Source organism: Psittacula echo, assembly GCF_963264785.1.
Source record: "Psittacula echo genome assembly, chromosome: 3".
In the NCBI taxonomy this organism is placed as follows: Eukaryota; Metazoa; Chordata; class Aves; order Psittaciformes; family Psittacidae; genus Psittacula; species Psittacula echo.
Genome location: NC_137736.1, coordinates 41501002 through 41513967, shown reverse-complemented (window position 1 = coordinate 41513967; position 12966 = coordinate 41501002). Strand labels below are relative to the sequence as shown.

General features: G+C 38.0%; 1 protein-coding gene across 9 annotated transcripts in view; it reads right to left on the bottom strand.

The window, feature by feature from the left end:
• Positions 1-305: 305 nt before the first annotated feature.
• TAB3 (TGF-beta activated kinase 1 (MAP3K7) binding protein 3) overlaps positions 306-12966 on the bottom strand; it is a 49064-nt gene continuing 36403 nt past the window's right edge. For all 9 annotated transcript variants that reach the window (XM_080612079.1, XM_080612078.1, XM_080612080.1 and 6 more), the window contains 4 exons: positions 12086-12246; positions 8791-8884; positions 7535-7618; positions 306-4904 (listed from right to left, as the gene is read on the bottom strand). In XM_080612079.1, the coding sequence (XP_080468205.1) occupies positions 4756-4904; positions 7535-7618; positions 8791-8884; positions 12086-12246 (488 nt within the window). In that variant the 3' untranslated portion in view covers positions 306-4755. The remainder of the gene's footprint in view (positions 4905-7534; positions 7619-8790; positions 8885-12085; positions 12247-12966) is intronic.

The following is a 12966-nucleotide window of genomic DNA, read 5'->3' as shown; positions in this document are numbered from 1 at the left end:
TAATGAGAGCTTTCCATTCCAAAGTAAGAGAAAAGTGATGAGGCCACTTGAACATCCTACATCCTGTTTCTACACCAGGGGCTTCACAGAATATAATCATCTAAATGGGACTCCTGCTTATAAAAGCTGTCTACGTTCACAGGGACAGGATTTGTACCCCAGTTCTATGTTTAGCAATTGCCTAATGAGAATTACATCAATCACCAAAAGAAACGCCCAAGAGCCCTGAAACAAATTTGCTACTGCTAAGGGCTCTCGTAAGAGACCAGAAATAATTGGGCTATGAAAGCAAAAAGGCTGTACTTTTTAAATGTTTCCTACTACATAGAAGAACAAATGCAGGATGTGATGTTCGCTTAGTTTTATTAATTTATTTTTGCAGGAATCTGCAACTCGGAGTATGCACTTTCTAGAGGTACCATGCATGCATAGCCTCTGAATGCTTTTATACAATTTCATCTCTTAGTAATAAGTTCATTCACAGCATACACAAATCTAGAATGTAGACACCATATATACAGGATTAAATGAGATTGTGTCTTCTTTTTTAATGAAAAAATTTAACAGGGTTTCACACAGGAGGAAATATGGATTAGATACACTGGTGTCACCATAAATAAATAAGTTTCAAGAACACAGGTTTCTTTTAAAATCAGTTTCAAAGGTACTGAAAATCCAGGATTATAATATTGCATTAACTCCACTGATTTCTGATTATTCAAACCCAAGAAAAATATTTGCATCAATATTTATGGACATAAACAGCAGTAAAAGCCCCAAACTGAAGAAGTCCAGCAGAATTCAGTCATGTCTAGGTTTGTATAATATTGACGTTTTGAAACGAAACAAATGCAGCAGCACATAGAAACAGCACTGACTATGAGATGTGATATCTGTACACGTCATCTTTCTTTATGGGATTTAGAGTCACTGTAGTACAGAGCATGTAAATTCTGTGGTACCAAACAAGCTGATGAACTGTTTACGTCCAACTGTCCACTTCTCATCAGGATAGTAATTTTCACATTCTAGGGTATACCACTGAATTTTAAAACAAAAACTATCATCCTGATGACAAGCTTGTTTTCAACATATTTAATATTCTCACATTCTTTTTTAAAACATTCTCTATTGGTTTGGTTTTGTCCCCACCTCAACTCAAGTATTTTTATTTCAGTTGCAAGGGGTTTTACAATCAACATTAAAAGTACTTAGAAACTGAAATGAGAGATGTATAACTGGGATAAAGTAACTGAATGAAAAGTTGTTGCATTCTCTTTAAATGTGATTTAGTAGCATATCATAATCAGAAAGTACTGAGACCAGCTCTTTTAAGAGTTATTACACCTTTTCACCACACCTCCCATTTTTCAAGGGAAACACACACATACCACAGACACACAGATACACAATTCAATCTGATCTAAGACTACATTTTACAAAGGACTTCCTTTTGCTTGACTTCCCACCCCTTTCCTCCTCTTCACCCATAAAAAGACTAATAATTACATAAAATTAAAAACAGATCCAAAGTTCAGGATTTCTTTTGGTTCACTATATGCTGAATCATTTTCCACAGGCCCCACTCTAAATAAACTTTTAAAGAACTACAGTAGTATTCTATAATTAAAAGGAATTATTCTTAATAGCACAGTAAATACAAAATAAGCTTTATAAAATTTCCATGAAAAGTGAAGTAATTTTGAATATCTGAATGTCCAAGTCAGTTACAAACTCTATCAATCTAGTAACATGGTTGAGGGAAAGCTCAGTCCTTAAGAAAAAAAAATAAAACACAAGTAGTGCATTAACTCAACACAATGGCATCAGCATCCCACCATTCACACACACACACACACACGTTTTATACAATACAGTGCATTTCGTATGCCAGCTGACATTAGGGTTTTATGTGCATTCAATAAATATTACATAAACCAATCTTTTTGGTATAATCTACAATTCATCTGGGGTGTGTACGGCGCCACCTGCTTTCAGAAGGAAAACAGATCTTCCGATATTCAAAATACAATTTACATTCCAACAAACTAGAAATATTCAAGCACCATGTAAAGTCTTTACTATTAATGTTTAAGGATGGGCATTTACAAGAAAAGAACATAACAGAAGCATTCGTTGGGTTTTTTTGTACAAGTAAAAAATGAGAGTAATTGAAAACTGGAGTAATATTATTGGTATGAAGTAATTAATTTGAAATTTAACTGCACTCACTCAGTCTTCCAAAAAGCATTTTGCTGTCATGGCAGCCTTCTTTCTCTTCGTCTGGTGAAGCTACAACTAAGATACTCCAAGTCTGCATTTATGGTTATTACAGTTCAGGGAATTATTGGACTGCATATATTCCTCCCCTGCCCCCCTTCAAAAGTAGCAGTTATTCTGTCTGAAAACAGCACAACTGTATTGATGCATGACACACCTATTCTCATTTGCTAACTCTCATTTCAGTTGTTATCATTTTGTACTTCCAGCAAAAACAAATGCTTCTAGAACTTCAGCATTAGTACAAATGAACAGAAAATTGAAATAATACAAAGGCAAAGGCATCACAATAGAAAAGTCATGAAGTTACTGGTATTGTTTTGAGTAATTCATTATACAGCTGATAACAGCAATGGCACTGCTTATCCTAGGTGTAATGCTTCTGCTCATCTGTTTTCTAGTTATCTCAGTTTTGTCAAACTGTCCACCTACATGACGAAAATTAATATTTGCTTTCTAACTTCAACTGACACTGACTTTGTTACTCCTTTCCACACGTGATGAGCTCCCCACATAGTAATATAAATCATTAGGACGGAAGGAAAACTAGCTCTGATGCCTTTGACTTTGTTTTGCTCATCAGTGGTGCACACTGATTGCTGGAGTTCTCTTAGCTTATTTAAGATTATGCTGAAGATTTAATTAGTGCAAGAACATATTGACAAAAATGCCAGATAAAAGTATTGGTTCCTCATCTAAGATCACAATTTGTTTTTTACTGTTACCTTTATAAATCGCAGGGAGAGAAGACACCAGATTGAGCAGTGCAGTCAAGATGAGTTTCCTTCCACCCACCCATTATAACAGCTGCTTTATTTTAAAAGAGGATTCAGACACATGATTGTTCTACCATAGCTTAACATCTTATCACACATCAAGAGAATTGTGGCTGCCATGAGCTAAAATTATTTAAAATGAAGTAGTCTTCTGCTAAATTTTAGCTAGCACATTTTGCCTCACAGTTGCAAAGTCAATTACCATGATTCAGCTGACGTGCTTGGTTGCATCTCTTGACAAAGAATCAGATGCAAAAAACTCAAATGCACTGTACCAGCTTCTCACCAGTACATAAGAACATTCTACTCAGTCGCACGGTGTGTAACATAATCATTCAGCTGCCCAAACCCAAGTTCAATTTCACAAGTATTGAGTGCTTTATTACAGCAACCTGAAGCATTCAAACAAATTGAACATCACTTTTATAATACAGTATATCATATGCATGAAAGTACCAGTGTGATTTTCAGTTGCAAGTCTTGTGTTCTTCAACCTACGGCAAGTATTTCCTGAACAAAATAAATGAATGCGGTGTGTAATTTTTCAAGATCTGGCATCTGCTATTTTATACACGCTGGTTTATTAACAATGTGCAAATAAACCTTTACTGAAGAGCTAATTAATTATTTTTCAGCTAACTTTGAACTGGGGCACAAAGTACCTTCTGTGCTGTAAACATCAAGAATTCTTCACAAATTGGAAGCTGAAAAGGCCTAAGGAACTGGGTAAAACTCTTCTCATACACAACCATGGCTGAGCTCAAGTCTTCCAAACTGAATTTGGAGTAGTCTGCGTTTGGCATATGTAGCTGTGCTGCTACACAGCACAGGCTTAGAAGATTGTTGTATATAAAAGCATACTTTAGCTTTGAAATACAATGGCCTAATGAAAGCATGCAGCAGTAGTTTTGTCTGTAATATGGTAGAAATCATTCTTAATTTATTACCAGTGTTGACACAGCCAGGTGAGCACTGTACAAGCAAAAGGGATTGTAAAAAATTACCTCTGATTAAACTCTCTGTAACACTCATACGGTATCTCATTTAGTCACCTTAGGTTACTATTTCAAATAGCAATTTTTTTTGTAGACATAAGTTACCCTGAAAAAAAGCAGCAATTACAAATAACCTTCTCCTTGTTTTTTTATACATTGTAAAATTTATCACTGCATTTACCTGTCTCCTTTTTTCAGTAGCTTACAATCTAGAAGCACAGGGAGCCTTTGTTTTCCAGCTAGCTGTGGCCAGGTTAGGTCAGCTCTGGCTCTTCAGTTTCTGGTTAAGTGTAGTATTTCACACCATTACTAAGAATCCTATAATTTTTTATATTAAAAAAAAAAAAAAGGTGGTTTTTTTTTCTTGAGCCACTAAGCAGTAACTATAACCACAGGACTAAATACCAGTAGTTATTTGCTTTCCTGTATACATTCTTCCCAAAATTAATCCTTTTACATTTTCAGGTTTCATTTTCTGCTGTGCTCACTGCGATGAGATAAGAAAGAATTTCACCTTTAATCAGTTCATTTTCAGTGTAGCACCAGCAGAAACATCCTACCACATTACCCCCACCCCTTGCAGTATGAAGATTGTTTACTAGCAAAGGCCGGGCAGATGGACTGAAAGGTTCCCCGTGTTTCCTTCTCCTACAGCTGTTGGCTTGAGAGCCTGTTTTCAACCCAATGCAGCCCCTTCCTGATTTTCAGGTGTATCTCGGCATTTCACACTGCTCACAGCGATTTAGTGCTGGGTGATTTAGAAAGGTGCAGCTATCACAATTCCATGGAGCCCCTTCAAAATCTTCATCTCTTGGCTGAGTCCGTGGAGTCTGTTTGGAGCTGCTTTGATGCTCTAAAAAAAGCCAAAGGAAGACATGCATTTTTTTTTTCTTTTTCCAGAAGAGAGGGATGATAGGCAAGATCATACTACCATGGTTTGTCACCTCCTTAAACATTCTATCTTAAAGTGAAAGTGGAAACCTTTCTACTTAGGTAACATTACAGGTCTTTTGCTAAAGCACTTCTGTTTCAGTTTGTGAAATACTGAAGTATTTCACTTCTAGAAAGTAGTCACCATACTACAATAAAAACAAAAAGAGCAGTCACCACTGTTAGGCCACTGATACTGCCAAAGGTTTAATAGCTTAAAATGTACTGAAAAGTTTGTTACTGGCACTGCAACACCATCTTGTTAAGGAATGACTTCACAGCTTTACATACAGCAGTCTCTTACCAAATTCTAAATTCCAATAACCCTACTTTACCTGAAGTAAAAGAGTATTTTTAACTTAGTTCCTTCAAACAGTCTGAGAGATGAGCTATTTTCTGCATCTTTATCTAGCATTCATCCAGGCTGAAGAAACTACAATATAAAAATAAAATGGTAGGCCTGTTCCAAAACAAGATGATTGTTTTAATTCCTCATGGCTTTGCAGCAGGGATGTATGTATGTGAAGCAGCACTTTAGCGTTTTCACTCATAAAGTCAATAGATATGTAAATCATATGTAGGTATTAACCCACGGACTTGGTTACCTGATGTCTCCCACCACCACTTCAAGACCACAGCTAATCAACTAAAAGTGACAAATACTCCTAGGATGTGGGAACAACATTTTACAAAATGTTAATGTTTAAAACAACATTTGCACGCATATCCAGAGGGTGAAGTTAATATACGCATCTGCTAAACAAACATCTGTAGAACAGCCTCATTAAAAGAGAACTCATGTTGAAAAAAAAGAACTGCAATTTTTAGTTCAAAGTACACACTGCTGTCATCTGCTAAGAAGTCTAGCAGGTGGCTGATGGCAACATTAATGCAAATAGTATTTAGATTTGCCTTTAGAGACATACTTAAAGAAAACAAAAGTAACCTCCTTGCTTAGATGTAAACACTCTTCCAGTCCAGAAGTGATATAGTTACATTAACAGTGCTTGTCCTCAACAAATTCCTTCTAAGCAAGCAAGTAGCTGGGCACTAGACTGCATCATGCTGGCTGGCCAGACAGCAGCACAGAGCAAACCGTTGTCTCTGCTCGTATCTGTCTGCCTACCCACAGCTTCAACAACTGAGTACTAGGGGACCGTAATTTTAAGGAGGGAAAAAATCAAAACAAATCAAACAATTCTGATGACTCCAAGTTAAAAGCCAAACTCAGAAGACAGTACACTAGCCCTAAAACTGATCTCTAGTAAGCTGACAGACACAACCAGAAAGCTAGTCATAAAAATTGTACAAATCAATACAATACATTATCTTTCCAAATGCCAAATAAAATCACTTATTTCATGTAAGTTTTGCATGTTATTTTGCTTTGCAATAATAAATCAAATAGGCTAGTGCAATAAACAAGAAACTCTTTACATATCATGAAGTAGCAAGGCCTTAAATCAACTACATAACCAAACAAATATGAATCTTTTATCTGAAAATGGTATATGTGATGAGACCACTGTTTTCTCTTTATCAGAGCACAGGATCCCAGATTGGGTATTTCAGCAAAAAAGACAGAAAGTGTTTAAAAGCTTCCACTAACATTTGAAACCATTCTTTTCACAGATTCCAGCAAGTAAAATAAGACCCAAAACCAAAACAATGAAATCAAACCAAAAGGTCCAAAAATACCTCAGACAAAAGGTAGGATTCTGCACAAAAATCATCACTAAATAGAGCGGAGTTCAGAAAGCTACTTAACAGTCACTAGGTGTTGAGTCACTTTGGGATATACTAACTGAATCTCCACTGTACAAGAAGTGAGATTAAACACGTAACTCCTGTGCATACATAAAACTTAAGTGTCCCAATATGCATGAGTCCTAGATACTATACAAGTAGCCCAGAAAATTTTAGAAACCAGTAATGAATTTGTACAAGTGGGACACTGTTATCTCCTTGGAGCTATGTGAGGAAACGTGTTCTGTCTTGGTCCTTAAAGACATCTCATGCTCTTGCTGTGCTAAAAATTCAGGGCTACTGTGAAATCCATACTCTGCACAAAAAATATTGAAAGTGTGACCAGGTAAGTTAAAATACAATGCAAATTTTAAAAGCTGCTGTGACCAATTAGACTTGCATAAAATAAACCAACTGAACTATAACAACCTAACATATATTAGAGGACAGCAAAACAAACCTGATACAGAACTTTCAAACTTGAAGTATTTAAAAAAACTTAATTAGGAAGCTCAAGTTAACATGTAAAAGTTTATATACTTTCCAGTCTTCTTCTAACAGTGAATTACAGTATTTAGAAACAACATTAACACAGCATTCATTGCAACAAGCAGCCTGAGGAAAACAAGCTGTAGCCAGGATTAGCGTACTTACACAAAACCATTCTGGTTTGGTTCATGTAGAGAGAAAAATTACAAACATTAGAATTGCTTCACATCATCACAGGGATTTTTTAAAAAACAGGAGAAAAAAAAAAAAGCTCTCTCAATACACATTAGGTAACTCGATGCTTGTTTGTTGACCTACCCTTTTTATATGGCTTTGGTGGCACAACAGGACCAGGCTCTATGTTATCATAGAAGTTACACGTAGCTTTTGGATCAAAGTTCCCTGTCAGAGAAGACAAGTAAGAAGGTTATTTACATACATATGCCAGCAATATGAACATTCAGAGATTCAGATTTTAAACGTCTTTTTATTATGACGTTACACATTAGCTTTTTCCTGAGTAGTCTTTTGTCACATATTCTCAGTTTTGCATTGATTTTAATATTTTTTTTTACAGGACAATCCCATATTGAAGAATCAACTCCAGCTCAACATTCTGTATTGCTTTAAAAATATGTGAAAACGTAAATTTTTCTGCAGGAGACATTCCTGGTAAGCATATTCTAATCTATTTGAATGTATTTATGTCAAAGTTTCTGTCATAGAAAAAGGATTTTAAAAGGCCTAAGTAGATTTCTGTTTGCCAGCTTCTTGGTTGCAACCTGTACCTCTGTTTTGTGTTGTATGGTCAGAGCTTTCATCAGCAAACAGGCAAAAATTTAAGCAAAGAACTTTTACTTTAAAATGGTCATATTTTGGTTGGTTTGTGTTCGGTTTGGTGGGTTTTTTTTTTTTTCATTTGCTCTTGACAAAGTCACTTTAAGTCACCACTTTCTTGGTAACGTAATTTAACTTGGCCAACAGAAATATTAGAAAGTCAAGTTTATCAGGTTGCAACTGAAAAAGAAGTTGATATTGATAAACAAAAGTGAACTTTAGAGAGTCCAAGTATCCAAATTTGAGCACATACTATATTAGAATCACAGAATAGTTTAGGTTGGAAAAGACCTTCAAGATGATCAAGTCCAACCCTTAACCTAGCATTGCCAAGCCCACCACTAAAGAATGTCTGTAAGTCCCACACACATCTTTTAAATACCTCCAGGCACGGTGACTCAAACACTTCCCTGGGCAGCCTGTTTCTGCACCTGAGGTATATGGACTGTAAAAGTTTCCTCTTGTCCTGTCACTTGCAGCCTGGGAGAAGAGACTGGTACCTACCTCACCACAACCTCTTCCCCAAGCTTGTTGCATGGGGTTACTGTGACCCAGGTGCAGGACCCAGCACCAAGCATTGCTGAACCTCATACAACTGGCCTTGGCCCACTGATCCAGCCTGTCCAGATCCCTCTGTAGAGCCTTCATACCCTCAAGGAGATCAACACTCCCAGTCATTATTATTAAAACCACAAATTACGGTGGGTTTGTTTTTTTTTTAAGTGTCAGTTGTATACCTCTAGATTGAAGGAGATCAACTTCTTTCAGTGTACAGTCAACATTTATTTGGAGCTGTCTGTTGAGGCTTCTCAATCTGGTCATTTCCTCAGGCTAGAAAGAAACAACCCAAAATAGTAGTTGTGGGAAAGTTAGCAATGTTATTTCTACGTCAGACAAGATACTATATATGTAACAGCTTTATTAGAAACTGAATATGGATAAGATACTGAAAAGAAAGCCATGAGCCCACTCTCTGTGCCGATCCCCCAACTCAATTTATTCTCTCAAAAAATATTCTTCTGCTGGCATTTGAGGAGGAAAACAAATCAAACTGACAAAAATTAACAAGTTACTTAATATTAAAATTAATGAGTAAGAAGACAGCTCTAGGCTCAAGTTTATAAAACCATGCACCTTACAAAATTCTGCATAAACTGAAGACTTGCCATGTGAGCCTACATTGAGATGATTAGGAAACAGCATATGAGCTGCAGCTCACGTTATTCTTTGATTATAACCGAGTGAGGTCAGAGGTTTATTTATATGCATCACCCCAAGGAGCTCCAACACGACAAACCTTCTAACTCAGTATATTTAAGTAGTTCAGTGCTGCAAGGCAGTAATTATTCTTAACAGAATAATCAGTTACTTAAATCCATATATTTGCACACCATTAAGAAACCCGAAGTTACTGCAATAAAAAGCGTTCTTAATGCTAGCAGCAGTGATTATTAACACATGTAGGAATAACCATCTTATCCTAGGATATATTCTAGCATCACAGAGTCACAAGATCACAGAGTGTTCAAGGTTGGAAGAGATCTCTGGAGGTCACCTGGCCCAACCCCTCAGCCCAGATGACAAATGGCTTTTGAGTATCTCCAGAGATGAAGACTCTACACCTCCTGGGGGGAACCTGTGAAAGTGCTCAGTCAACCACATAGTAAAGAAGTGGTTCCTTATGTTCAGAGGCACCCTCCTGTGTTTCAGTGTGTGTCCATTTCCAGCAGGCACCAGTGGAAAAAGCCTGTCTCTGCTCTCTTTGCTCTCTCCCTTCAGGTATTTCTATACATTGTCAAGAACCCCTTAAGTCTTCTCTTCCCCCGGCTGAACAGTCCTAGCTCCCTCAGTATGCCCTCACAGGAGAGATGGTAAATCATTTTTGCAGCACTTCACTGGACTCTCCAGTACGACCTCTCTCTTGTACTGGGGAGCCCACTCTTGGACAGCATGCTCCAAGTGTGGCCTCACCAGTGCTGAATAAAGGGGAAGGGTAACTTCCCCCCTGCTGCTGGCAACACTCCTAATGCAGCCCAAGGTATCATTAGCCTTTGCCACATTGCTGGCCCATTTTCAGCTTGGTCTCACCAGGGCCTTTTCTGAAAAAAATGCTTTCCAGCTGGCCAGCCTCCAATTTATACTGGTGCATGGGGTTGTCACCAAGTCAGGACTTACTGCTTCCCCTTGCTGAATGGCGTTAGGTTCCTGCCACTCCATTTCTTCAGTTTGTTGAGGTTGCTCTGAATGGCAGCACAACGCTCTCAGTTTTGTGTCATCAGCAGACTTGTTGAGGGTATACTCTGACCCATCACCCAGATCATCAAGGAAGATGTTAACCAGGGTCAGACCCTCCACTGACCCTTGCAGTATACTGCCAGCACTGGCAGTCAACTAGACTTTGAGCCACTGATTACCACACTCTTGGCCTGGCTATTCAGCCCATTTTCAATCCATGTTGCTGTTCATTCAGCCCACACTTCATCAGCTTTCCTATGAAGATCTTAAATGAGATGATGTTGAAAGCCTTACAGGAAGCCTAGGTAATCAACAACCACTGCTCTCCTCATATCTACCAGGACAGTACTTTCACCCTAGAAGTTTATTCAACTCTGAAACTTGACTTTCCCTCGGTGAATCCATGCTGACTACTGATTGCTTTTAATGTGCCTGGAAAGGGTCTCCAGGATTAGCTGCTCCATCACTTTCCCAGGGATCAAGATGAGGCTGACCAGCCTATAGTTCCGTGGGTATTCATTCTTGAAGACAGAAGTGACATTTTCTCTCCTCTAGTCTTTGGGCACTTCTCCCAAACACCATTATCAATCAAAGATTATACAGAGTGACCTTGCAATGACATATGCCAGCTCCCTCAGCATCTCATCCAGGACCATGAACTCAGGGTGTATCTGCTTTGCTTAAGTATTCCCTGACCTAATCCTCTTCCACCAAAGGTATACCTTCCTTGCTCTGGACTTTTCCTGGGGTTCCCTTGGAGTAAGGATTCTTGAAAGCCTGTAAAGACTGAAGTAAAGAAGACATTCAATCTCAGCCTCTTCCATGTCCTATGTAACCAGGCTTCCTGTATCGTTAAGCAATGAGCCCACATTTTCGCTAGCCTTCCGTTTGTCTTTGACATCCTGCACCAGATTCAACTCCAGTTGGGCTTTGGCTTTCCTAACCTTCTCCCTGCACACTCAAGACAATACCTCTGTATTCCTCCCTGGAATGTATCTGCGAAAAGCTGCCCTGAAACAGCAGAGACATACATCAGCTGTACTAGTCAAGCAGCTAAAAGCCCCTACTATGCCTTACAGCCTACAACTGTGTGCATTGTTCATGTCAACACAGAGAGTAAGCCTGAACTGATTTGGCTAACAACTGCTCAAACTGGAAGGTATTTTTCAGTTAAATTAATTCTCTTATCAGAGCCATACAGGTGTTTGGGCTAAAGTCAGTTGCAGGTGTGAAGTCATACAGATAAAAAATATCAACATGGAAAAGATGAGAGGTGCCAACTATTTGAGCCAACACTGCCACTTGGCCACAAAGTCACTTGGCATAATCTGCATATACCAAATGGCAAACAGATTGTATACGAGATGCAACTCCTCAAACAACAAAATGCTTCAATACAACAAAATGCTTCAATACAACAAAATAACTCCAAAAAAGTGAAACCTGGCTTCATGAACTCCAAGCTGTATACGGCATGGGCTCTTCAAATAGACTTGAACACATACTTGTATAGGTTGTTAGGAAAGTAACTATCTATTCAGTTTTGTGGCCCAGAAAAGCACATGTATACAAGTTTCAGAAATTTTTTTGAACACTGAGAAAGCTGGACACATATCTGCTTCTAAATTATACGAACTGGATTACAACAAGCCAAGAAGGTACAAAAAATCACCTTCAAATCGATCAAAGATTTTATACCCCAAAATGTTGGAATTTTTCTTTTTTGTAATACTGCAATTAATGAAAATATATAAAATACCTTTGTATCTTGAATTAAAATACTAACAAATCGCTTACTGTTGGAATTGCAGTTGTACAGCTAACTCTTCGAAGCCGCCTCTGCATTAGATCATGCTCCATACCATTGACTTCAGCTTTCAGGCGTTCTAGCTCTTCTTTCTCAAGCTTCAGTTCCTTTGCTAATCTCTCCATCCTTGCTCGCTGATGTAACAGCAAGGCTAATGTTGTACGTGGAAAAAAAAATAGTTACTAACACACAAAACCCCAGAAAACGGAATTGTCAACTTACGCATAATATTCATGAGTGACCCTTCTGGGAAAAAAAAAAAAAAAAGTGATCATAAACATGCAGCCAAGTATCAGTGTGAAGATGCTTTCATGCCAAATGAACTACAATTTAGAACAAAGTTCTTCCAGAATAAAAACACACTTTAGACAGTAACTTGAAGTTGGTATTACCATTTTGGTCAAAGCTGCTTTTTTTGCATTTGGTCTTTCTCGTCTCAAAAATACAAAGGCACCTGTACAAGGAGACAGCTTCTCGGGATGCAACAGCAACCTAGTTATATTAAAACTGTACTGGCAAAGAAAAAAAAATAAATACCAGAGGTAAGATCAGAAGGTAACACACTTCGTATCTGCTGCTCAACAGCAGCTGACACACTAGCCTTGAGACATTAGCCAAATGTCAGTCCTGAACAGAGTTTTTCACTGCTATTACAGATTATGCTATAACAACTTTAAAGTAGTCTTAGATTTTTCAGAGAGTACTGTAATTCTCAATACTCTATGTTTCCCAGTGCCCAATGGCAAATCTATACAAGTTCAATAAAACAGACAGAGAATCCAGAAAATAAAAAGCAGAGGCAGCTCAGGTGCTTCAGGGTCATCAATTCTACACTAGAGCTGATCCACTGTCCTTTAACCTCTCTCTGCTG